This window comes from Nipponia nippon, unplaced genomic scaffold (assembly GCF_047370975.1).
Source record: "Nipponia nippon isolate SJK-2023a ecotype South Korea unplaced genomic scaffold, ASM4737097v1 scaffold_21, whole genome shotgun sequence".
Lineage (NCBI taxonomy): Eukaryota > Metazoa > Chordata > Aves > Pelecaniformes > Threskiornithidae > Nipponia > Nipponia nippon.
The window spans coordinates 5,280,453-5,303,481 of record NW_028262338.1 but is presented as its reverse complement, the minus strand read 5'-3'; the positions used below and the strand labels follow the sequence as shown (position 1 = coordinate 5,303,481).

Here is a 23,029-nt window from a genome sequence, read left to right as displayed (position 1 = left end):
AGTAATGTCAGACTCAGATCTGTTCACATTAGCTCATTAGTTATCCCAAACATCATCAATAGTCTATAAAGAGCAGTAGTTGTATTCTCAGAATGCCCGACACATGTGTGCTTTATTAGATAGTAATCAAAATACTTCTTTGGGCAATGAAGAACTGAACTACTACAAATTATCTTAGATTTTTTTTTCACCAGTAAATTAACGTATTTGAATATAAGTATTTGGTAGTGGATTTTTAGTGCACTTTTACATGAATATGTGCATGACCCTGTATGCTGTTTTTCTTTCGTTCAATTTTCCAGCTGCCTGCCCGGTTCTGTGCAGTGGCAATGGTCAGTACTCTAAAGGCACCTGCTTATGCTACAGTGGCTGGAAAGGTCCAGAATGTGATGTACCCATCAGCCAGTGTATTGATCCCTCATGTGGAGGTCATGGTTCCTGCATCGAAGGGAACTGTGTCTGTTCCGTTGGCTACAAAGGAGAAAACTGTGAAGAAGGTAGGACATTGTCTTTCTATGGTGTTGTGAGTTTGTTTTCTGGGTTTTGGAGTTATTTGATGGGTAGAAAAAAAAGGACAGAACAGAGTAAACATTTAAATGTAAAAACTACAGTAGCGAATTATTGTAAAAGAGGGGTAAAAATGTAGTCCATCCCAATTTTACTGATCTGTCAAAGTTCAGACAAAATTTCTGGCCTTCTGTATACATTGTTTTGCAGTATTAAGAATGTCTGCCACAAGTAAACCTGAATAATTCCTTTGTTGAAGAGTGGAGATAAATCTTTTCTTATGGATTTTATTTATTGAACAATTTAGATGTGAAACGCAGCGGAAAAAGGAGCAGCGGTAGACAAAATTGTATAGCTGCAGCTCCACACAAAGCAAACATATCCGTCACTATTAAGACAGAAGTTGATGAAACAAATTTGAAAGACTTAGGTATCCATGTTGCTTACAGACTTCATGTAGGGCAAATTACTCCTGTTAGCTGCAATCATATGGGATTAAAGAAAGGGAGATGGCACACACAAACAATAACTGTCCTTTAAATGCAGAGAAGCTCTTCACGTTGAAAGTGTCCAATTCCTTGTGTATGTAGAATGAGCAGATTTAACAAAATAACCCGTGCAAAGTGTTGTCATGGATTAAGCTCGATGTTTTATTCATGGTGTTTTCTGTTAGAATGCACAACATAAATTGGTCTGCTTTTCTTTTTAAAATACATTAGTATGGTTTTAAAAAGGAATTTAGCTCCCTGGATGATTGCTAAATAGACAGTTCAGCATACCTTGGCACATCCTCAGAGCAGTAATCGTTCAAGCTACTTTATGATGACATTCCAGAGCTTATTAATCCTCCAAAAGGAGGACCAGTTTGAGGACTAAAGCGATAGGACTGGAGCTGCATGTTTTTAGGACTGAAGAGTCTCTATGGAGTATTCTAAGTGGGATGCAGAGCTGTGCAACACGTGTATCGATTTTTATCTTACCCTATAGTAAACCGCTGCTTCTCCCATCAGAAAACAAAGGGAAGAAAACTATGGGGACCTAAACCACTGAGGGTTTTGTCCTTTGGGCGTGGACCGCAGCCATTGCCTTTAGGACAAGATCTTGCGTTAGTCTGAGTGAACTTATTTTCCTAGAAGCAAAAAAAAGCAAGGATCCTCACCAGTGGGACTGTCAACACTGCAACTGTTTGTTCAGTTCATTCCTGTCATTTCCTTCCAGGAAAGCTTCACAACTCTGGTTATTAAAGCTCTAATCCAGAACCCAGTTGAAGTCAGTAGAGTTTTTCCCTAGTTTTTAATGGGTTACATTTTAAGCTATATCCAGAAAATTCTGTAATGTCCTTTTTGTCTGCTAGAATTGATAGTTCTCAGTTCATCCTGAGTGTACGATTATAGGAAATAAGTTTTTCATATCTGAAATGCCTTGCTATAGCTAGCATTCTCATCGAAATCAAAGATGGAAAAGACCGTCTTTAGCATGCTCTGCAACATCCAGTCTATTCCCCAGGAATGCAGAAGTTCTCTTTCTGGTACTAACTGCAATTGTTCGCTTAGTCTAATTAACTTATATAAATTTCATCATGTTTTGTGTTGTCATATAAATTCTGGTATTATTAGAGAGACTATGGTATATGGCCTAAAATGATCTTTTTTTCATTTGATTCTGTAAATTTTACCCTGCAAGCAGTTTCTCCCTGATCTTGATTGTAATTGCCAGCTACTTGCATGAAATTCTCTCTCTGCTTTCAGTTGCCTAGAATGGCTGTGGTCTATCTGAGCTAGACATCTTGAATCCCCTGTCACTCCTATAAGAGAATTAGGCTCCTGTAGTGCTTAATTCAGCTTATCCGAAGGTGAATGTTTGAAATGGGTGAAACAAACGCATCGCCGACTCCAGAGAAGTTTATAGAACAAGCTAGTGCCTATCTTTTTGCAAAGGTGGTGTTAACACCATTCCAAGTTGGAAACACTACAAAACCTTGTCAGTCAACAGAGTTTTTGGGGAGGTGAATTACTATGTGAAGTGAAAGGATATACGTTATTTAATCAACAGTGTGCTTGAAAGGATAAGTTTTTTCTTAAGAAGATAAATGGATTACGAAGGCAGAAGGTATTAACTGCAAACTTGGAAGGGGCCAATAACATGACAAGAAAGGTTAAAATAACCTTTTGCATACATTATTGGGCAATAAATAAGTCAATACATTAATTTACAATTAAATAAAAATCAACCATCATGTTTCTATTCTAAATTTCCATTTCTTCTGTACGTATTTCTCACATTAATTCAAGAGGTTTGGGAAAAAGGGTATAATATGAAGTGGTGTCTCTCCAGTTGCAGGTAATCATCTGATCTTATGTAAAGATTTTGCATGAATTAAAATTCTACCATTCTAATGGTGAAATGACACAAATAAATGTATCTGTATTTATATATAATATATGAAATTTTCCTCTATTGATTGGAGCTTCCAAAAGGAATGGTGAAGGTTGATGCATTCACTGTTTTCCAACTAGGATATTGAATTAGAATAAGTGGGTCAGCGTTTTTTTCTTCCCGTTAGCTTTTTATTTCTGATATTCATCATGGTCATATTGTTCAAACAATTTACCTGAAATGAAAGTGGCACCAAAATCAATATTTGTGATGCACAATTTTTGCAGCATAAACACTGTTGTTCTATTAACAAATTTGCACACAAGATGAAGTGGCATATTTGTCAGGTTTCATTCAATCTGGTTTAGGGGGAGACAAGTGAAATTGCCAAATTGGGTTAAGTTACGGGTGGTTTTCTTGTCAGTTCCATGGTCGAGTCATTTTTCAATGACATTTAACTTTATAAGTGTAATTCATGGCTCTTTGGGGGTTTTATGGTACATATTGTTCAGAAAACTCCTTGACCTCCTTTTTTGTCCTTTGGGATATAAATTGTTTTCAGTACCTTTTTTGTCAAATCTACAGAGGGCCCAATACTAAATGAGCTCTAATGATCTGAGCTGCCAAGGGGCTTTGAGTACCAAGTCTAACGTACTTCCTCGCTAAGGCGCGTTCCCTTTGTTTAAACACCAGAGAAGCTCCATTTATAAATCCTTATTAAATACCATTGTAAACCCTTCTAAAGGCTCGGGGCCAGAACCTTTGCTGCGTAAGTCGGTGTAGTTCTTTTGCAGGTAATCACGTTATGCTAATTTTAGCAGCCAAGGATCTGGCCCAAGATGATAACTCTAAAAGCATGTATTAAAATAGAACAAGATTTGAGTTCAAAGTAAAAACTCTCTTCAATTTAAACCTTGAAAGCTATTACTTACCCATATTATAGAACAAAACAGCTATAAAGTATATTTGTCTAGAACAAAGGACAAAGGTGGTTGGTGTGTTATTCTATAAAACAAGGGAGATTGGGGGCTTAGGGGTATCAATAGGCTTATTCTGTGGAAATAAGTCTCAGCTGCATGAATACTGTAATTCAGGATAGAGGAAAGTCAGGTAATTTACGTAGCAGAAGGTGGTGCTTTTCATATGCTCCACATTGCTTTCATTAGTACTTTCATTTGAGAAGGAAGATGATACATTTCTGACATGGAGAGTACGTTAGGACTCATCAGTATCTCCTAAAGTTAGCTGTCTTGCCACGTACAATGTCATATACATGTTATCCTTTCAAATTTTCTATTAAAATACCATCTAAAAAAATAGACTAAATTTAGGGGGAAAAAGTAACCTTCATCCTAAAAGTAAATTGACTATTAAATCCTTGTGTTCTTTATTTCTTTATTCAGTCAGATCGTTCTATCACAGCTCTGTGTCTATCAGGCTCAACAGAAATAGTATGAAAGATATATTCTTAAACTTTGGAGGGTCTCTAATTTTGTTAAGCACCAAGAAGGAATAACAGTACAGGATAAGCATTCTGAATAATTTTAAAACAATTTAGGAATTTATCAAATGTTATCTGAGCTGAGCCACAAAACAATCGTGGTTTACTTATAAATACAAAAATTCATTATAATATTTTTATGACCAATTAACTAAGCATTATATTTTAAAACAATAAAAAATGAAAAAAAAAAAACCAACTTTAGCCAGTGTCATCATTAAAATGAAAATCTTGTAAGAAATTTTATAGTAATTTATTCCTGTACTACTGTAATCTGAGTTAAAATCAAAACTATTCTGATAGCTCATGTTATTGCATCTCTGAATGTGCCTGCCTCAATCCTCTGTGTTGTATCTAATCTCTATACTTACTTTAAATGTTCTGCAACTACATAAAATAATTTGACAAGACTCTATGTTTATAGAAAAGTTGAGATTTGAAAGATCAAGTATTGTTCACATAAGGTAGAGTGAAAATGTCTCTGCCTTAATTTAGAAGGATCAATTTGGAAAAGATGAGAGATAAATCGCTTTCATTATAAACTCAGATCTTCCTGGAGCTGCAAGAGAGAATGCCAATCATTCTTGGTCCTTCTGTTGTGAGCTAATGTATACCAGTCATGAGATGAATTCATTTCAGTTAGGACATGAATTTGACCTTGGCCCTCAATTCCACAGCAAGAGGCAGTTGGTAAAGCCTCTATGTTGGTGTTTGCAGTAGAGCGTAGTATATTTATACAAATCCATGATATAAGATAAAAATTTGGAAAACCATAATGTTACTGGTAGAGTTTATTTGAAAGACAGCTTGTAACATTCCTTTATTTATCAGGATTGAAATAGCAGCTGAAATCTCATTGGATGATTTTCCCTCATAACTATTTTCACTTTCTTATTCTGTTGTTTCTGGATTCAGAAAAAATGAAATCAATATCTATTCTGTTTTTCTTTATTTCTTTAAGAGGAATTATCTGCTGGTTAGAACATGGGTTGAAGTAACTAGGACTCTCAGTTTCACAGCTCAGCTACTAATGGACGACGAATGAAACGTTCAGAAATGCTTGAGTAATGTAGGAGTCTAAATGAAGCTGAAAGCTACTGATATTTTGACTCCTAGGTACTTAAAGTGGATATCATAATGTTACTCTCCCAACGCTCTAGCGTTTCAATAGTAATAATAGCAGTATTGATGAAGGTACGCCAAAGAAAAATATGCTTTTAAAAGTGCGGTTTTTTCAGTAATTTTTTTATTTTGTTATTGAAATATAGAACAGGAGCCATTGGACCTTCAGTGTTATTTCAGAAGAAATGTCCTCAGGTGAAGGCTTATCTGTGGAACTCCTATTGCATATATTTAAGTGTTATTTTTAAGTCTTTGTGCTTCTTCGCTACAGCATTCCTGCAGTAAGCTTTCATTGTTCAGTCACACCCTGCTTTATTTGGAGCTAATGTAGAACACAGATTACTTCACACTTTCCCATTCTCGGACCAGGTGTTAATATGACTTGAAGAACTACATCAATTTGCTTTATTTATCACAGTGGTAGAAACTTTCCAGAGCATGCATCTACATGTTTTCCAAACATCATATTGTGTGAACTGACCTTTCTCTACATTGTTTTTGTTTTCTTCTGTAGTTGATTGCTTAGATCCAACGTGCTCCAACCACGGAGTCTGCGTCAATGGAGAATGTCTCTGCAGCCCAGGCTGGGGTGGAATAAACTGCGAGCTTCCCAGAGCCCAGTGTCCGGACCAGTGCAGTGGGCACGGTACCTACCTGTCTGACACGGGTCTTTGTAGCTGTGATCCCAACTGGATGGGTCCTGACTGCTCCGTTGGTAAGAAAAATATTTTTTTTCCTGATTTTGCAATAATGTTCCTATTTCATTAACACATTAATATCTATGGCGAGTTTGAAATGCAAATGATTTAGAAAATCGCCTTTGGAACATGTGTGGTCCAGTTCAGTTCTGTTGGGAAGAAGTGTATTTATGTCTTAGATACTATTTTTTGTGACTTTCTTAATTTGGGACTGTCAGCTGGGGGGCGAGGGGGACGCAAGTTAGGAGTTTATATTTCATTCTGATACGGATCCTCATTTGGACTGGAAAAGATACTTAAGTGCTTCACATCTGTTTCCCCACTGTAAATGAAAACTTCCATTATTTATAAATATGTTTATAACATTTGGGGAATGGAAAACACTACAATTAAGTACATTTTGGGGGTTTGCTTTACTGCACATCAAAATGCTACTCATTTATGAAAAACATCACAAAATGGAAAAATCTCTTGTCAAATAAAAGGTATTTTTCCTTTTTCAGTTGTACATGGAATATTGAAAAAAAACAGTTTTAGAGCAAGAGACACTAAAAAGCAGGCACAAAAGTGTAGGTTAAAAAATTTCATCCTCTCCAAAGCTACGGCTGTAAGACTTGATTAGTGTAACAGAAGGAGCTAAAGAGAAAAAAAACAGTTTTGACAAGACAGCAAATGTTCTATTTGTGGGGAAAAAATACGGGGAATTTTGCATTTCTGTTGTAAGCTGAACTTTGAGACAGAGCTTTAGGCCATAAGCAAGTCTCTCAAAACAATATTTACAGTTTTCACACTTATTCAGTTATTTCTTAAGATTAATGACTTAGAATACCCCACCGGTGAAATGAATATCAAGATGTGTGTTTTCTGCTTCATGCATCAGCAGCCAGAAAAATTCATGAATGAGAGTTTCGCTGTCAATTTCTTTGATGATGCATGAGGCAACAGACCCCTCTGTTTGCCCTTCTACAACTTCAGCGGGCAGAGAGCGGTAGAAGAATTTTCGGAGTAAAACACCAGGCAACTGACCATGTTAGTAATAGGGTTCCAAAATCTCTCCCTTGCAAGTGTCCTTTACCCGGCACTCCTAGAGCCTAAGTGACCCCGAATGGTCACCATTCTCTGCTGAATGAGTTTTAGGTGAGTTTCAGTCTCATTCTGAGCAGATCAATGTCTGTATCACAATCACCAGAGGTCCAGCCTTGAGTAAACCAGAGCTACGTGCTCCCCCTCTGCGCTGCTGACAGGCGTTGGGGAAGCTACCTCTGAAACTCCTTTGTATCTGAAGAGAGGACGCAGCTCTACAGCAGTTTGTCCAGCATACATTAGCAGATTTTTTTAAACAACTTTTTAATATAGTTTGGTTTGGTTTTAAGCAGAAGTTAAATGCTGGGTTTGATCTGAATATGAAGAGGCCAGCTTTTGACAGCATACAGTTTCCAGCAAAAGCATACCTGTTGTACTCGCTTTTCCCCTCACGGCTAGGTCGCTGCTTCTGCCCCGCTGCCGTAAGCTAGCTATAACCTTTGTGCTTTTCTTCTCCTAGAAGTGTGCTCTGTAGACTGTGGCACTCACGGGGTGTGCATTGGCGGAGCATGTCGCTGTGAAGAAGGGTGGACAGGAGTGGCGTGTGACCAGCGTGTGTGTCATCCCCGTTGTACGGAGCACGGAACTTGTAAAGATGGGAAATGTGAATGCAGAGAGGGCTGGAATGGGGAGCACTGCACCATTGGTAGGCAAACGACAGGCACCGAAACAGGCACATATTGCTTTCTTTTCATAAATCGTAGAAACATAGTTACTGTTGTGTTTTGTAATAGGCTGTTCCTTTAAGGACCCTAGTGCTTTCAGATATTGTCTCTGACTCAAAATGTGTTGGGTGAAATGCAGATGAGCTCTTGGAATCATTTAAAATCAGTAACAAACTGATTTGTAGCGGGAAGAAACCAGCAACAAATTCCACAGCAAATGAACATTAGTAAGTAAAGATGTAACAAATGGTCCATCACAGTATCATCTGAGCCAAGATTTTCAAACTTAACTAAACATTCCTTTGTGTGAATGGCATCTTTTTTAATTTCCTGGTCTGATGCATCAGTGCTCTCCTGCTATTACACATCACATCTGAAACACATCAGCACCATCACCACACAGAGCAGGGGTCAAGTTGTGGAGGAATAAGTGTTCCTGGTGTTACAGAAATAGCTCCCTAGCATTCTCCTGTGTTGTGCTGTGCCAGTGGGCACGGTGTTTGCATATAGACAATCCCAGCATGGGAGGGCCCCGTCGGTAGTGCAGCATGCTGCTGTACCCTTTCCTAATAGCGTGCTGCTCAGTACAGCATTGGCATCACGCAGAGTGCCGTGACTAACAGGACTGCATCTCAGCTGTGATGTGTCAGCCTGGGAAGTTCAAAAAGGTTATACTTACACAAAGGAATGATGTTCTATCCTCTCAATTACTACGCTTGAAAATTCATTCTGAAGAGGAATTAATTGTTCATAAATGAAGTTCTTCATTCTGTCTCTACAAGCAGTCAGGTAGTGTATTTGGATTATTTTGTAAAGTTACTGAAAACAAAGGAAAAAATTGTTATTTTACCTATGCTGTAATCAAAAATGGGAAATTCTGAGTGATCACATCTCTTCTGAGAAGTCCGAGCAAAATTATCTGGAACAAGAGTATCCAGCTGCTGAGACAATGTGAGATTCAGGCAAGTGCATTTTTCTCCAAAGAATTTCTGGAGGACTGTGAGGTTACCTTAAAAGAAAAATAGTGAGTCCAAATCTAAGGTCATATTGTTTTAATTATCTTGAAGTGGTAAATTTAACAAAGAAAAGGAGTTAGGTCAGTTGAGATTTTCGTGGCAATCAGGGACCCTAATGGGACAGTCCTATTACAAGTGAATTGTTATTTCTTTACTTAAAAGTATGGTGAGATTCTTGCATCCCTCAAGCTGTTTTTCTTTTTCATTCCCCCCTGATTTCTCCCTGGATAAACAAACCACTTCTGATACACACACGAGTTGGAAACTAAAAGTATACTCTTATTGGAGAGAGGAAACAAAAACAGATACTTATTTTGGGGGGGCATATCCTTTGATGTTGTGGTGCTGCATGCTTCCACCACACTACGCTAATATGATTTAAATCAAAGCTTTTATGACTGAACACTTTGTCACCAGCATAGATGCAGAGTGTTTTTTCACAATTGCTTTCTGACTTCCATCATATCAACATATCTCTGCTAGATTAATCCAGGCATTTTGTTTTCATGTTAAGCACTTCCCAGACCTTTACAAAATGCCTAGTATATAAATTTTTTTTGCATTAAATTTTGTAATAATTGCTTATTTAAAAGTTGCTGCTTTGCGCAAAATTTGTTTTGCTTTATAATCTTTTAGTAATATGCCTATGTTTAGAGGTAATTAGTGTATTTAAAGTCTTCATTACTGTGCACACAAAAAGATGCCTTGTACTGAGATCTTAAAAGAATTCTGAAAATTACATGCTGAACTAGTGAACTCTGAAGTGAGATTTTTAGTCTAATTTTCAGAGCTGTGAAATAAATATTTTCCTTATTATTGATGTATATAATCAATTCTTCTTTTCAGAGAAAGGGTGATACTGCTGAAGTGATTAAAATATGCATAAGCTTTTTTTGTTTGGTATGTATTAGAAAGATTTCCTTGAAACTTAATGTGAGTCTGCCTGCGGCAAAGATGAGACTAGGGCAGAAAATTTAAGTTGACCCTTCTAGTTATTGTACATTTAAATTTATGCAGTCATAAGTTGCCTGTTGCATGTAGACAGGTATATATTCTTGTGACAGGCCTGTATTAGTAAGAATTTTCATATGCTCGTATCACGAGGCCTGATTGTGAGGCCATTTACAACAGCAAAAGCATGATGCCAGAAATGGGATTCAGTTCAGAGGGACCGCTCAGCTTCATCCTGCCGGTTCGTGTTACGTGGGGCTGAAACTGAGAGCGAGCTCAGAGGATAGATAAGGGTGGTAAAACTAATTTTTTTCGGTATTTGTACAAAAAATGCTAGAAGTTACCACTGGAAAATTTGTCCTTAGGGTGAATTGATACTTTGGACCAAGGATGAGTTGCTCAAGATGTTTTAAACGTTAGTGCGAAGAACTAAAGCGTACTTAAATTTTATGAAAACTCATTTTAATTTAGAGTTACTCCCTTTATAGTTTAGCTTTCAACTGAGAGGTTGACAGACCATTTAATGTCAGACTTACTCACGGAAGAGTGCCCACCTAAAAAGTTAATCTTCAGGAATGCAAATTTGATGTATTCAAACCTTGTTTTTTAATTTTTTTTTTTTTTTTTTTTTTTTTTTTTTAATCCAAAGCCATCGTTTTAGTCCTGTTTGGAAGGTACCTGACAAACAGAGTGGAGTAACATATGAGCAGAGGTTGAATCTCTCCCTTCCCTGCACATAGTTTGAATTTTTGAATACCCATGTTAGGTCCTCAGGAGCAATGAATGCCAGGCTTGCCTCACGAGACATTTGAGAATTTCTCCGTATGGACTTGAAGCAGAAAAATGTGAATCTCATAGGAGAATTTCTTTACTCTGAATTTCCATTTATTGCTGCATCTAGTCTGAAGTCTCTTGAAGTCAGTAGAAAAACTTGCTTTCGTTCCAGTGACTTTAGGCCAAGCCTACTTGGAACAAATCAATCTAGTTTGCGCAGAAAAAAAACAAGTTTCTGTACACAAACCAAAATACATTTTGTTTTATTTGTGTTTCTTTACCAGTTTCATGTGCTGTATTCGCATGGCAGTGGAAGAGAAATCATTATAGCAACCTGCAGGTATCCAGGTTCATTCAGGATATTTTATTCTATTTAATATCAGTTTAGGCCTTTATAGATAGTTGACAGAATGCACGCTCTTTGGCATTTTGATGTTGAGTATCTAAGCTCAAAAAATTTAACAAAAATGCGGTTTCTCTCTGCATTACCTGCATTTTAAGAAAAACACTCTGAAAAGTCTCGCAGAATGCCATTATTAGCTCAGTGATAACAAGCTGTTTGCACAAGCAGCTTTCACCTATGTGCAGCAATAGAATTATGTGTAAAAATCAGTGAATGCAAATTCCAGGTTACGCAGATTTTGATAAATCTATATCCAAAAAATATAAAAATGAAAGGAGTGGTGTCTGGCCTTGCTCAGATGTTGTACGTAGCAGAGCAGAACTCTGCACCAGGCACTACGTTTCACTTTGCTACCTCAGGTGAGAAGAAAAATTGCTTAGTGGAGTGATGATAAAGAAAATGAATCTTTTCCCAGTGCAAAAATAGACCTGTCAGGATATGTTTATTAAGTGATTACTATTCATTGATTGCAATTATGGAGGAAGTTATAACTAAATAATAGAGGGTAATCTAGATGAGGAAAAAAATATTGGAAAACTAATAACAAAGCAAAAGACTAAGATATAGCAGTTGCTAAATCCTGAACCAATTTCATGCCAGAATTTTAAGATGGAGGATTTGGCTTTTTCTTGAATCATCTGAGTGTTGTTAAAGCATGCTGTTATGAAACAGATCTGTTACTTTCACTGAAAATAATATTTGGATGTTTAAAACTGCTGGTTTTAAACTGTTGTGGACGGTGCTCTCATATAAACTATCAGGAGTGTATACTAAGGACAGTGTGATATATATGGAGATCTTAAGAAACAGTCAAAAATACCATTTTAAAAGCATAATTCCATCTGTAGTTCATATCCCTGCAGCATGAAATACAACTGTTATTAAGTCATTGGTAAAAATCTCACTGAGACCAGTGAAACCAGAATTTAATCCGAAATAATTATGAGTAAAATTTAAAAGCCTACAAACACATTGTATCTCGTAAGGTAAGCTCTCACCAGAAGCCTGGATGTGAGGTTTTCTTTGTGGCAGCCTGTCATATTCCCAAAGCCTGGCTCTTGTCTGCTCACATCCTACATTAGATGTAGGTTAAGCACTCCTGCTTTCAGGCAGAAAGTGGCAAAAGATTGTAGTAAAGGATGTTTGATAATATGGATACTCTGCTGCAGATTACGATCAAGGCAATTCTTATCTTCTCTGTTCCTTTTTTTTTTTTATTATTTTCAATGCAAATGAGCTGTACCCCCTTGGCAGCCATAGAAGCTGAACCTCCAACTGTCTACCTGCTAGGCAGAACACAAACCGGGATGACGTGCACAGCTCTGCAGAGTCTCCTTCCTGGCCTTGGTACTGCTTTTCCGAGTCTAACTCCGGAGGGGGGGATCTGCCACTCCCTTTCCTCCCCTGAGTCCTTGGCCTCTGTACGGAAAACGTCAAATGGTAGGACATGTTCCTTAGTAAATAACGGATTTGGAAATCTGTATTAGCCCTACACCTTATCTTCTGTGTCTTCAGGGCCTTGAATAAAGACGACAGATTTGAAAGAACCACAATCCTGTCACCTGCATGGTGGGATATAACCTAAAATTTTCAGATACATAAAAGTGTGCAGGGAAAGGAGAGGGCTCTCTGTGTCTGCAGTGATTAAGATAAGACGTTTAAGTTACAGCATGGGAGATTTGGGTTAGGTGTTAGGAAAAACCTTGTAACAGTAAATGAAAAACCAAAGTAGATGGTCTGAGGAAGTCGTGGCATCCTCGTCAATGGAGCTTTTAACAACAATTTAGGCAAACGTCTGTCAGGAATCGAAGAGAGGTAATTCATCCTGCCCTGGGGCAGAAAGCTGACTAGAAAATCATTGAACTGTATGAGCTCTCTTCCAGTCTGATTTTTAGATGAGCTTAAAAGGAAGCATTCCTTCTAAGTACCTTATTTTACAATGGCCTGTGTTGACTTGTACTGTCATCCGCTTTAAGAATCTAATGCTGCTCTTAGAAGTAGAATTGATCATTTATCCAAGCAAGGAGACTAATCTATGTGTTCTGTATTTGCAGAATAATGGGTTGTCAATGTGTATATTGAGCCACTCTGAAACATTCAAGCAAAGAGCAAATATTACACCCAGTAGGTAAATACTTCAAATCCTCTCCCTTTGAAGTACCAAGACTCACCCAACTGAGCACTAGGTAGATAGTATTCCACCTCTGTTTTTACTAAAAAAAGTTTACTAAAAGTATCTTTTCCCCAAGTGTTTTGGGATGACTGTCCCCTTTCTAGCTTTTAGACATGTTTATATTTTTTGTAGACTGGAAGGACTACAAGACTTATAAAGTGTAAAGATTTAGATTTTTACCTTATCATGAAGTCAATAATCAATAGAAACATTAATAATGCAGCGTTGTGTTATCTTTGGCTACAGCAGGATATTTTTGTCCCATGATAATGCTCTTTGTGTCAAAGATTTTTTGCTTCTACTACTGATTTTTCTTGTTGTAATTACAACAGTAATGATTCAAAGATGAAGCAATTTTCAGGAGAGATGGAAAGTGTGTGGGAGGAGACAGTGGAAAGCCATCGTATCTGACAAAGAGCAATTTAGAAGGAGCTAGATATATTAGACTTCTCCAATGCACTTCTAACTTAAAATTAATCTGTAACAGTTTATAACCTATTAAGGCATAAAGAAACCACTAACGACGATGATGGAAATTTAGATTGCATTCTCTGTAGAGGGAGGAACACATTTTTTCATTTTATTTGAAAAATGCATAGAATATTTGGGTCGTGACCACTTTTCATTACTAATGATATAGAAATATGTTGGTAATATATACGATGACATGACCAAGAATGTTAGAGACGTTGGCTGTTTCTGTATCTGCAGATTCAGGTTCTTCACCTGTATAATACAGTCATCCTATTGTCTTTGCACCTGTTAGCGGGTTTCTTGATAAGCACATCTGTGATGCAGTCTTCCAGGTACGTGGCGTCAAGTTTTCATTTGGAGTGTGATAGGGTGGTTTCCCCCCATGCGTCTCTTCAGCAAAACGGAAGAGTAGCAGATACCTCATGAATTAATCTGAGAGATTCTCAATGATTTCTGTCATCTCTGCATATAATTTACATTTTAATTTCCGTCATGCAAGCATAGAGAAACTCATAAGGTAGACATTTCCCTTATAAAGTGATGTTTTGGTCACGTATGTTATATTATATCACGTATACATTTTATAACCAAACCCAAGGAAATGTACTAGTCAATTAGACCAGTGGTCATCTAGTCCAACCGTGCTTCAGTAAAGATGCAAGTTCACGGTAAATAAGCAATTAGAAATGTCTTCCTGGAAAGATAAAGCTTTTTATCTTAGAATCATAGAATCATTTAGGTTGGAAAGGACCTTTAAGATCATTGAGTCCAACCGTTAACCCAGCACTGCTAAGTCCAGCACTAATCCGTGTCCCTGAGCACCACATCTACCCGGCTTTTAAATATCTCCAGAGATGGGGACTCAACCTGGGCAGCCTGTTCCAATGCTTGACAACCCTTTCAGTGAAGAAATTTTTCCTAATATCCAACCTAAACCTCCTCTGGCACAACTTGAGGCCATTTCCTCTCATCCCATTGCTTGTTCGCTGGGAGAAGAGACCGACCCCCCCGGCTCCAGCCTCCTTTCAGGCAGTTGCAGAGAGCAATGAGGGCTCCCCTCAGCCTCCTCTTCTCCAGGCTGAGCACCCCCAGCTCCCCCAGCCGCTCCTCCCCAGCCTTGGGCTCCAGCCCCTGCCCCAGCCTCGCTGCCCTGCTCTGGCCACGCTCCAGCCCCTCCATGGCCTTCTTGGGGTGAGGGGCCCAACCCTGAGCACAGCATTCGAGGGGCGGCCTCACCAGTGCCCAGCACAGGGGCACCATCACCTCCCTGCTCCTGCTGGCCACACCGTTCCTGATACAAGCCAGGATGCTGTTGGCCACCTTGGCCGCCTGGGCACACTGCTGGCTCATGTTCAGCCGGCTATTGACCAACACCCCCAGGTCCTTTTCCACCGAGTAGCTTTCCAGCCGGTCTTCCCCAAGCCAGTCTTTTCCAACTACATTTGCTGTTGGGGTGCTTTGTCGGTTTTGTAAATGTGTCATGTTTTATTTCACCTCCAAAACTTTTGAATAAAATCTCTTGGCTGTGACATCCCCAGATTACATGTTGTGTAAATAGCTCTTGTTTTGAATCTCATGCTAATTTTTGTGTCAGATTTGTAACTTTGTAAATTCCTATCCCAATAACTAAAACATACTTTGCTACTTTTCGGTATCAGGGATGACTAAACTTTCTAAACAATTTCTGTAGCACTAAGGAATCCAGAACTACCATATGCATCCTCTTACTTATCATAGCTGAGCAAGATAGCTGATTATATGTATTTGGAAGGAAATATTCTATGCAGAGATTTGTATACAGTGAGAGTGGTTTGACTTTCAGGGAATTTAGAAACAGAATTCCTTTTCATCTGCAGAATTTGCACAGGGCAGCTGGGGATCTTTTTTGGCTAAAAGGCAAGCTTATTCATGAGGAAGAACTTTCCTGTTTGCATTCTTTGCTGAGGGCTTCCTGTAAATGATTGAAATATGTCACAGTGCAGTGTCAGAACACTTGAGTGGCTTTTTTCCTTCCCTCTATATAGAATATTTGCAGAACATGACCTTACTTCTTCCCTTTCTAGCCCAAAAAATTTAATGAGTGTGTTTTCAGCAAAGCTTCCTGCATTTTGTCTGGTACTTCAGAGATGCACCCAGCAGATACTGGTGAATAGTTTCCCAAACTAAAATCACGTTTCTTTTTTCTCCTTTTGGAGGGGCTTCTACATGAGTTATATTGATTTTCTGGCCAATTCTTGAACTCTTAAAAGACCACAAAAAGAGGGGGAGGGCAATCAATCAGGCAGCTGATCTAACTTTTGAAAGGGCAAAGCTGATTTTGCTGTTCATAGGAGTATTCACAGCATCAGGCAATCTTCTCTTCTTCCACAGATAATGTTTTCTGTGTTATTTTGTACCCTGTGGTGTCAAGCACAGCTTCAGCAAGTGAGTGAATTACGTGGTGTTGCTGGATACAAAACAACAAAGGCATGGGAATACTTGTGAGAGGTCAGTGACATAGATTGTATAGAGATAGAAAGGTAGTACCAGATCCTGAGAAATATATATGTATATACATATATATATAGTATTTATACTTACTAGGAGAAAAATACAAAAGAGAGCAATATCTGCCCGTGCTTTTGAGGCCTGCTTGTTAAAGGTATCTTTTCCTTAATCGCTTGCATTCTTGCTTATACATTCTCGAGGTATAATTCTTGTATCTTAAGTATCAGTTTCATATAATCTTTCATGCTTGAAGATGCAAATAAAGCCAAATGTGTTTTGCCTGACTGCTGCAAACTCTATGGAATAACAATTCAGACGCAAGGCTTTCCCTTTTCAGCTTCTTGTCAATTTTGTCTCCGATTCCTACATTAATATCAAATTAACCACAGGATGCGTTAGAAGTTAGAGGCTTGTCTTCCTAAGATACTTGATGTTTTTGAAATTCTCTTCTTAATATTTTCGTAGTTTAATGTTGTATTAAAAACATCGGTGTCAAAAAGAAAAAGGAAAAAATGGTCTCCATAGCATCTCTGAAGTGTCAGTTCAGGATTTTGCTGTGTGATCTATTTAGGGCTTTGGGGAAAAATGAATCCGTTGAAAGCTTTCTCTTTAAACTGTCAGTTATCTCTTGTGCGGTAACTACTCACTGAGGATGAAATACACACTGATGTTGAATATTGATACATCCTCCTTTCACTAAAAGCCCTTACTAAGACAATTTTTAAAAGATCTTAAGGATTGAATATGGGGACTTGTTCAGGGTACCAGCTATGAGGTATTTTGAGCCATTCTTATTGAACAAAGTCTTTAGGAGATTTATGTTATTCAGCTCTTTTCTGTTGTTCTTTCTTTCCATTCCTATCCTGACCTGCTTATGAAATGCTTATTAGGATAACCTCGCTTCTGGAGATTATTCCTGTAGGTAGCCTCAATCTATTTCATTTTAGATACAGTTTTCTATACATATAAAAAGAAGCAAAGTTTTCTGTCCAACAGAAATCATCATATAACGTAGTATATCTCATTTGCCCAAAGAAATTACAAACATCATTTACGTAACTGAAATGTAAGAACTAAATACAAACCTGAGTGTTCTTGAAGGTATTCGGGTCTGAGGTTATGGTCTGTGTTCATCTCTGTATGCTGAAAGTGCAGATAGTTGGAGTAATATTAGGGTCATTATTACTTGATTTATAGCTGCCATGAAAATTATAACTAAGTGTTTAGATTTCCGTAATTTCCAGGACAAACTTCTGTAGTGTTTTCAGTGATATCTTATTGATTGGCATATAACTCTCCATCTCATTCTCTCAGTTGTATTCAAAACGCATCCATGCTGGCATAGATAGAGATAAAGCAATACTGGTGTCTCATTACTCCAGCAGCAACGTTCACAGTCGTAGCACTAAAAGCTGAAGGAAAAGTGGGACATGAGAAATTAAGGTTACTGTATTTATCTTCATTCTCTCTTCACTCAATAACAGGATTAGAGCAGAAAGGATTTGTGGTCCAGCTGCCTCCTTGAAGATTTTCAAATCTGAGAGCTGACCCTTAGCAGTGGATGCTACACACTTGACTTAAATATTTCAGTCTAAATAAGTACCTCTCTTAAACAGTTAAGCCGTTTTCATGGAAAAGTAGTAACTTTTACTTTCAGAAAGACTTCAGTGTGATGTGGATCATAACATTATACCTAACGAAAATTTAGGCAGAGGAGACGTGTTTGCTTACCCATGTAAAGCTTTTCTCCCTCTCATTCTACTAAACTTAAGAGACTTTTACTCCCGCCTTACTGTAATCTGCCAGTTCTATGGCCCATGACTGATGTCTAGCATCTGGGATTCACTGCCTTTTCTTGTGCTGTCTCAGTGGTTACTGGGAGCCGTGCAGCGAGTCCCAGATGTTCAAGTGTAAAACAGTTTCTGCATTCTCTCAAACACAGCTTACATAATGGCACCTAAGTCCTACCCAACTGATTTGTCTTTTCTCTGTTGTACAATGCCTTTTAAAAGCTGTGGCTTTCCTGCATTCTGTAAATAGGGAGCCATAGTTTCGATAAACTGCCAGTCAGTGTCAGGGTTTATTGGTTTTTCCTAATCCCATTGTATTTTTCATTTCTACTCACAGTTTCTAACAGTCTAGCACAGAGCAGGTTGATTAACTTGGCATCAATAGGCTGTGGCCTGCCTTTAAAATGCTGTGAAATAAGATACCATACAAAATAGCTGCAAGGAAAGGTTTAAGTATTTCTTCTTAAATGTTCTGGAGTGATTGGGGTGGACTGAACTACACGAGCTGATAGTTAATCTTTCATATAATTAAAAAATATACACACTTTTAACATTTTAGTATATTTTTACAGAAACCCATATAAAGTAAAGATTAATCTCTTCTGTATTCATTCCAGTTAATTATAAAATTGCAGATGAGAATTTTTTTTTTTAGGTAGATGTTGAAAGAGTAAAGTTATTCATGAGTGTGATAAATGAGTAAGATTCAAAATGCATCTAGACCACATATGTTTTAATTTGCCTTCAAATAGTCAGTTTTTCAGAGCATTGAACAACTGAGCTAAAGAACCACAGTGCATCAAGATGCAGTCCCTGTTCCGAAGAGAAATAGTAGTGATAATAGCTTTGTTATCTAAGAAATAAATACAATGGTGTAATCATGATTAAAACCCATTCCTTTTAATTAAAAACTAAATCAGTTTGTAGTGAAAAATATTACTAGGTTGTGATTTTAGGCTAGAAGCAATACTAAGAGGACAATTATCCAAAAGAACAAATTAACAAAAAAAAAAAAAAGATCAGTTTAGGAATAACATGTTTACTTAGAACATGGTGATTTATTGATCTTAGAAGTAGTACTGCTTCAAATAGTGTGATTTTCCACTTGTTAGGAATCAAAAGGGATTGCTGAGCCTCTTGTTGAATGAGTTCCTCAAGAATAGCACTGAAGTTATTTTTTGTAAATTCAGCATGCACAAACACAAAACCCTAGACGTCCCTGAAGACGCTGATTCTCCTAAAACCAGAGACGCATTAGTACAGATGAGAGAACTGACTTTTTGTTTTAACCACTGGGAATACCAGAGAGTAGAACTCAGTTCCTAATGTAGCATGGTGCCATCAACTTTTCAGCACATTTTAAATATAATCTGATCTGACTTCTTTGCTTTCCATTTAATAAGGCAAGGCAAAATGTGTATATGCTGGGTTACAGATCACTTCTCTCTGAAATTAATAGAGGAATTAGCATTATAGCATACGGTTTTACAGTGCAAGATAGCGTGCTCAGAATTAGGCAGTTATAGAAAAGGAAGGTGGGTGTCTCTCTCCCTCTTCCCTATTTTCTTTTATTTTTAAATTGCAGGGTCGCTTGCATTTGAACAAGAAAAGTATTACTGAAAGCAGGAAGCCATGGATCGTTATTTACTGCTGAAAAGTGAAAGCACAATATGAATTTGTTAAAATGTTAACAGATTCTGATTAATTCTGCTCCTTACTTTTTTTTTTTTTTTCCAGAGTAATTTGATAACAGTACTGGAAAAATAATGGCAATATGCCTTTTCTTGCTTCAAAAAATATTGAAAAGATGTTTTAGACTTAAGACATAAAATCACTGCATAGGAGTTTGTTAGGAATATGAAATGAAGGTTGACATTGCTCACCATGCAGGATTGTTAATAGGTAGTTGAATTTGGGGGAGGGTGGGAAGTAGTGTTACATAGATTTTTATATCCAATGCATCTTTTTGTTGGCTTCTTTGGAAACTAGGGGTAAAATTGCTTTTTGTTACTGTCTCCCTTGGATCGTTATTAATTGATTCTTTATCATGAAGCCAATCCATATATATCTTCATTGTGTCCTGTGAATGTTTGAACCTTTTTTTTTTTTTTTTCCCCCAAAATAAGTCAGAAATATTGATTTAGAGTGGAGAAAGCCTTCCATATTTAGAGAACAGGTTATTAGAGTCAAGGTCGCTTTGTGAAGGCTGCGAGGGCAACAGTTGCTTGAAGGAAATACTAGGTGAGCATTACACGATAGAAAATGTTAAGCTTGTGTAAACAGGTCTGCACTCCTTGTTTCGGCATTGTTCCTCTGCAGAGATGGTTATGAACCAGAAGCTTAAACAATGTATATACCATGTTACTCTTGCATATGTAGCTAGAAGGCTGAAGGGGAAATGAAAAAATCTATATTGATGCCCAAGCATTAGCTTGCAGCTGCAGCTTTCCTTAATTCAAATCCAGAGGGGCCTGTCGAGGTTATCAGTTTTATGATTTTTCATTGGGATCTTTTGTTATATATTCTATAACAATTTTGATTGCTTATATGCTGAAGAAAAAAAGTGAATCAAAATTAGCCAGGCCCCTCCTTACTTTCAAACAGTAGTTCGTATCCTTTATCAAAAGACTTAATTACGTATGAGAGATCACTCAGATACCAAACTTTGTGAATACACTGAAGTGCCTCCTGAATTTGTTCATATTTTCATACCACATGAAGTTCTGTTAAAATAAAATGAAGGCATTGCTTATTAAAACCCAATGATGTCTCCATTCCTTTTAATCTTTCAATCTTCCATACAAGAGTATTCGATAAGTGAAGTCTGTCTTTCACCAGTATTTGTATTTCTAGTTACCACGAAGTTCCTAAAATCCTTATTACCTAATTTAAAAGTGTTACTGCATGGAAAGTTTTAAGTATGAGATGCTTTGTGAAGGGAAATACTTATTCAGCAGAATTGAGGTAATTTAACGTATTTGCCTTCCATTTAAAATTGCATCTGTTTATTCAACCTTTATAGTTAGTTTCCCCTGCTATGTACTAAGGATTTTTGTCAGCATTTCTGAGATAAAACACTGTATTTTTACAAATGTCTAGCAAAGTGTATATAGGGTATCTGATTTCTTTAAGGTGAATATTCCTGTTGGTATTAAATGGGAGCTTTCTTAAAGTTATTTGCAGAATATGCCCCTAGATCTTAATTACTTATTTTCTCTATTTTATTGCTTGAGATAAAGATGCTATAAAATGTGAGGAGAGATGTCATTCAAATGTGAACAAATGACAGTGAAGTGAAAAGGAAGATGTCTCTTCTTTTCAGTGTTGCTTCTATTTTTTTTGTTCTATGACTAAAAATTACAGGCTTATTAAAGATAAGGTTTCACAGGGCTACTGCTACTGACCCCTTACTTGAGCTGGGTAACTTCATTCCAGCTTAGGAAATAATTAAAATCAGTAAGTTGTTTCATTCAGAAGGAGAAGCAGGCACGCACGCTGGAAAATGCACTGAAATGTCTTCAGTGTACCGATTTGTACCGGGAGGAGAAAGGCGATGCCATTAAACTGCGGGCTAGTTTGTCCAGTGAGCGATACCCAGTTAAGAAGGATTTTTGCAAGAACTTCCTAACCGCTTACAGAAGTTATTACAGTAAATTGGATATGCAGTATGCCTGATTAAACATATTCCCACATACATATTTACTCGGAAACCTAAAGCCATTCCGAAGTTCACTTTGCTTGATTAAGACCCGTGGAGATCTCATAAACTCAATAGAGACAAACTGCATCAATCCGCAGGTGAGCGACCTTCAGCTAACGTTTTGGCGTGGCAAGGTGTTCTTTTGTTAGCGAGTCGCGGACCATGGAGTGGGGTATTCTGGAGGTCCTCTGCGGCTTAGGTTCGGGCAGTGCTTCTCGCTTTCTGCTCTGAGCTGGTGGAATATTGCTGTGCAGTGGAAGAGGCTGGCATATACTGCTTGGTGTCACAGCTTTGAACAAATGGTTATGGTCTAAAGGAAAGCCTGATTAATATGTGTTTCTAACATGTTCCTTCGAATGCGGCAACAGTTCAACTATGGATAAGAACTGAAAAATTATACTGTACCCGACTGAAATTATGGGAAACGGGCAGAGTACGGTAACCAAAGTTATAATTGTATTTGAACACTGAGGGTAAATAATGCTAATTAATAACCTGGATAGGAAACAGAAAAGTAAAATTTCCTTGACATCTATTTGATATGTTTAGAGATACTATTAGCTACTCATGCTGTATTTTCAATGTTGCAAAGAAAGAGCAAATTGCACAGAACTGTAGCAAATTGTCCTTTAGATGTCCCACGCACAGAATTTTTTGTTGTTGTTTAGGGGGTTTTTTTGTTATTGGAAATTCCTCTTGACTGGTCTTTGTTTTTAATAGTGCTAAATCTGCTTTTCCCTGTTTTTTTTTTTTTTTTTTTTTTAAACTGAAGCAAATATCATGACAACACATAGTTGTGCACCTCTTCACCTGACATGAATCAGTGTTTAAAGCGTATTAATCCAATGTATTGATCACACAATCGTGTTGCGGCCGAGGCGGAGCGATCTCTGGATTTCTTGGCTGCATCTCCAGCTCGCTCAGATATTGTGTTTCGCCTCCCGAGAGAAGCGCTCCTAGCGAGCAGTCCCATTATAACTAATAACATCCTGCCTCTCCCAGCATGGCTTAAAAACTCGGTCAAATATAGATGCGAGGCAACCAAGTTAAAAGCCTGGTGGGTGCTTCTGATGGCTTCAGCAGAGAAGTGGGAAAGAAGTGCTCTGTCCATAAGCAGAAGGACTGAAGTATTTGTTCCAGAGCATTAAGGTCACTTCTAGTGAGGCTGGGGGAGGGCAGAGCTATCAGTTGCCAGATAGTAAATATTTTTAATATAAAGCAAGCAGAGCTTAAAGAGTCTTTCCTCTTTCAAATTTCTTCCAAGTGCAGATTAAATACCCTTGGCTTTCTTGGGGGTGAAATGGTGAAG

The 23,029-nt window shown here is 37.7% G+C and overlaps 1 protein-coding gene across 4 annotated transcripts in view; it reads left to right on the top strand.

Annotated features, from left to right (window-relative positions):
• The window catches only part of TENM2 (teneurin transmembrane protein 2), a 1,190,981-nt gene that overhangs the window by 1,099,979 nt on the left and 67,973 nt on the right, over positions 1–23,029 (top strand). For 3 of the 4 annotated variants that reach the window (XM_087760049.1, XM_087760052.1, XM_087760051.1), the window contains 3 exons: positions 303–497; positions 6,021–6,221; positions 7,748–7,960. In XM_087760049.1, coding sequence (XP_087616175.1) covers positions 303–497; positions 6,021–6,221; positions 7,748–7,960 — 609 coding nt within the window. The remainder of the gene's footprint in view (positions 1–302; positions 498–6,020; positions 6,222–7,747; positions 7,961–23,029) is intronic. The other variant, XM_087760050.1, reaches the window with a different exon arrangement.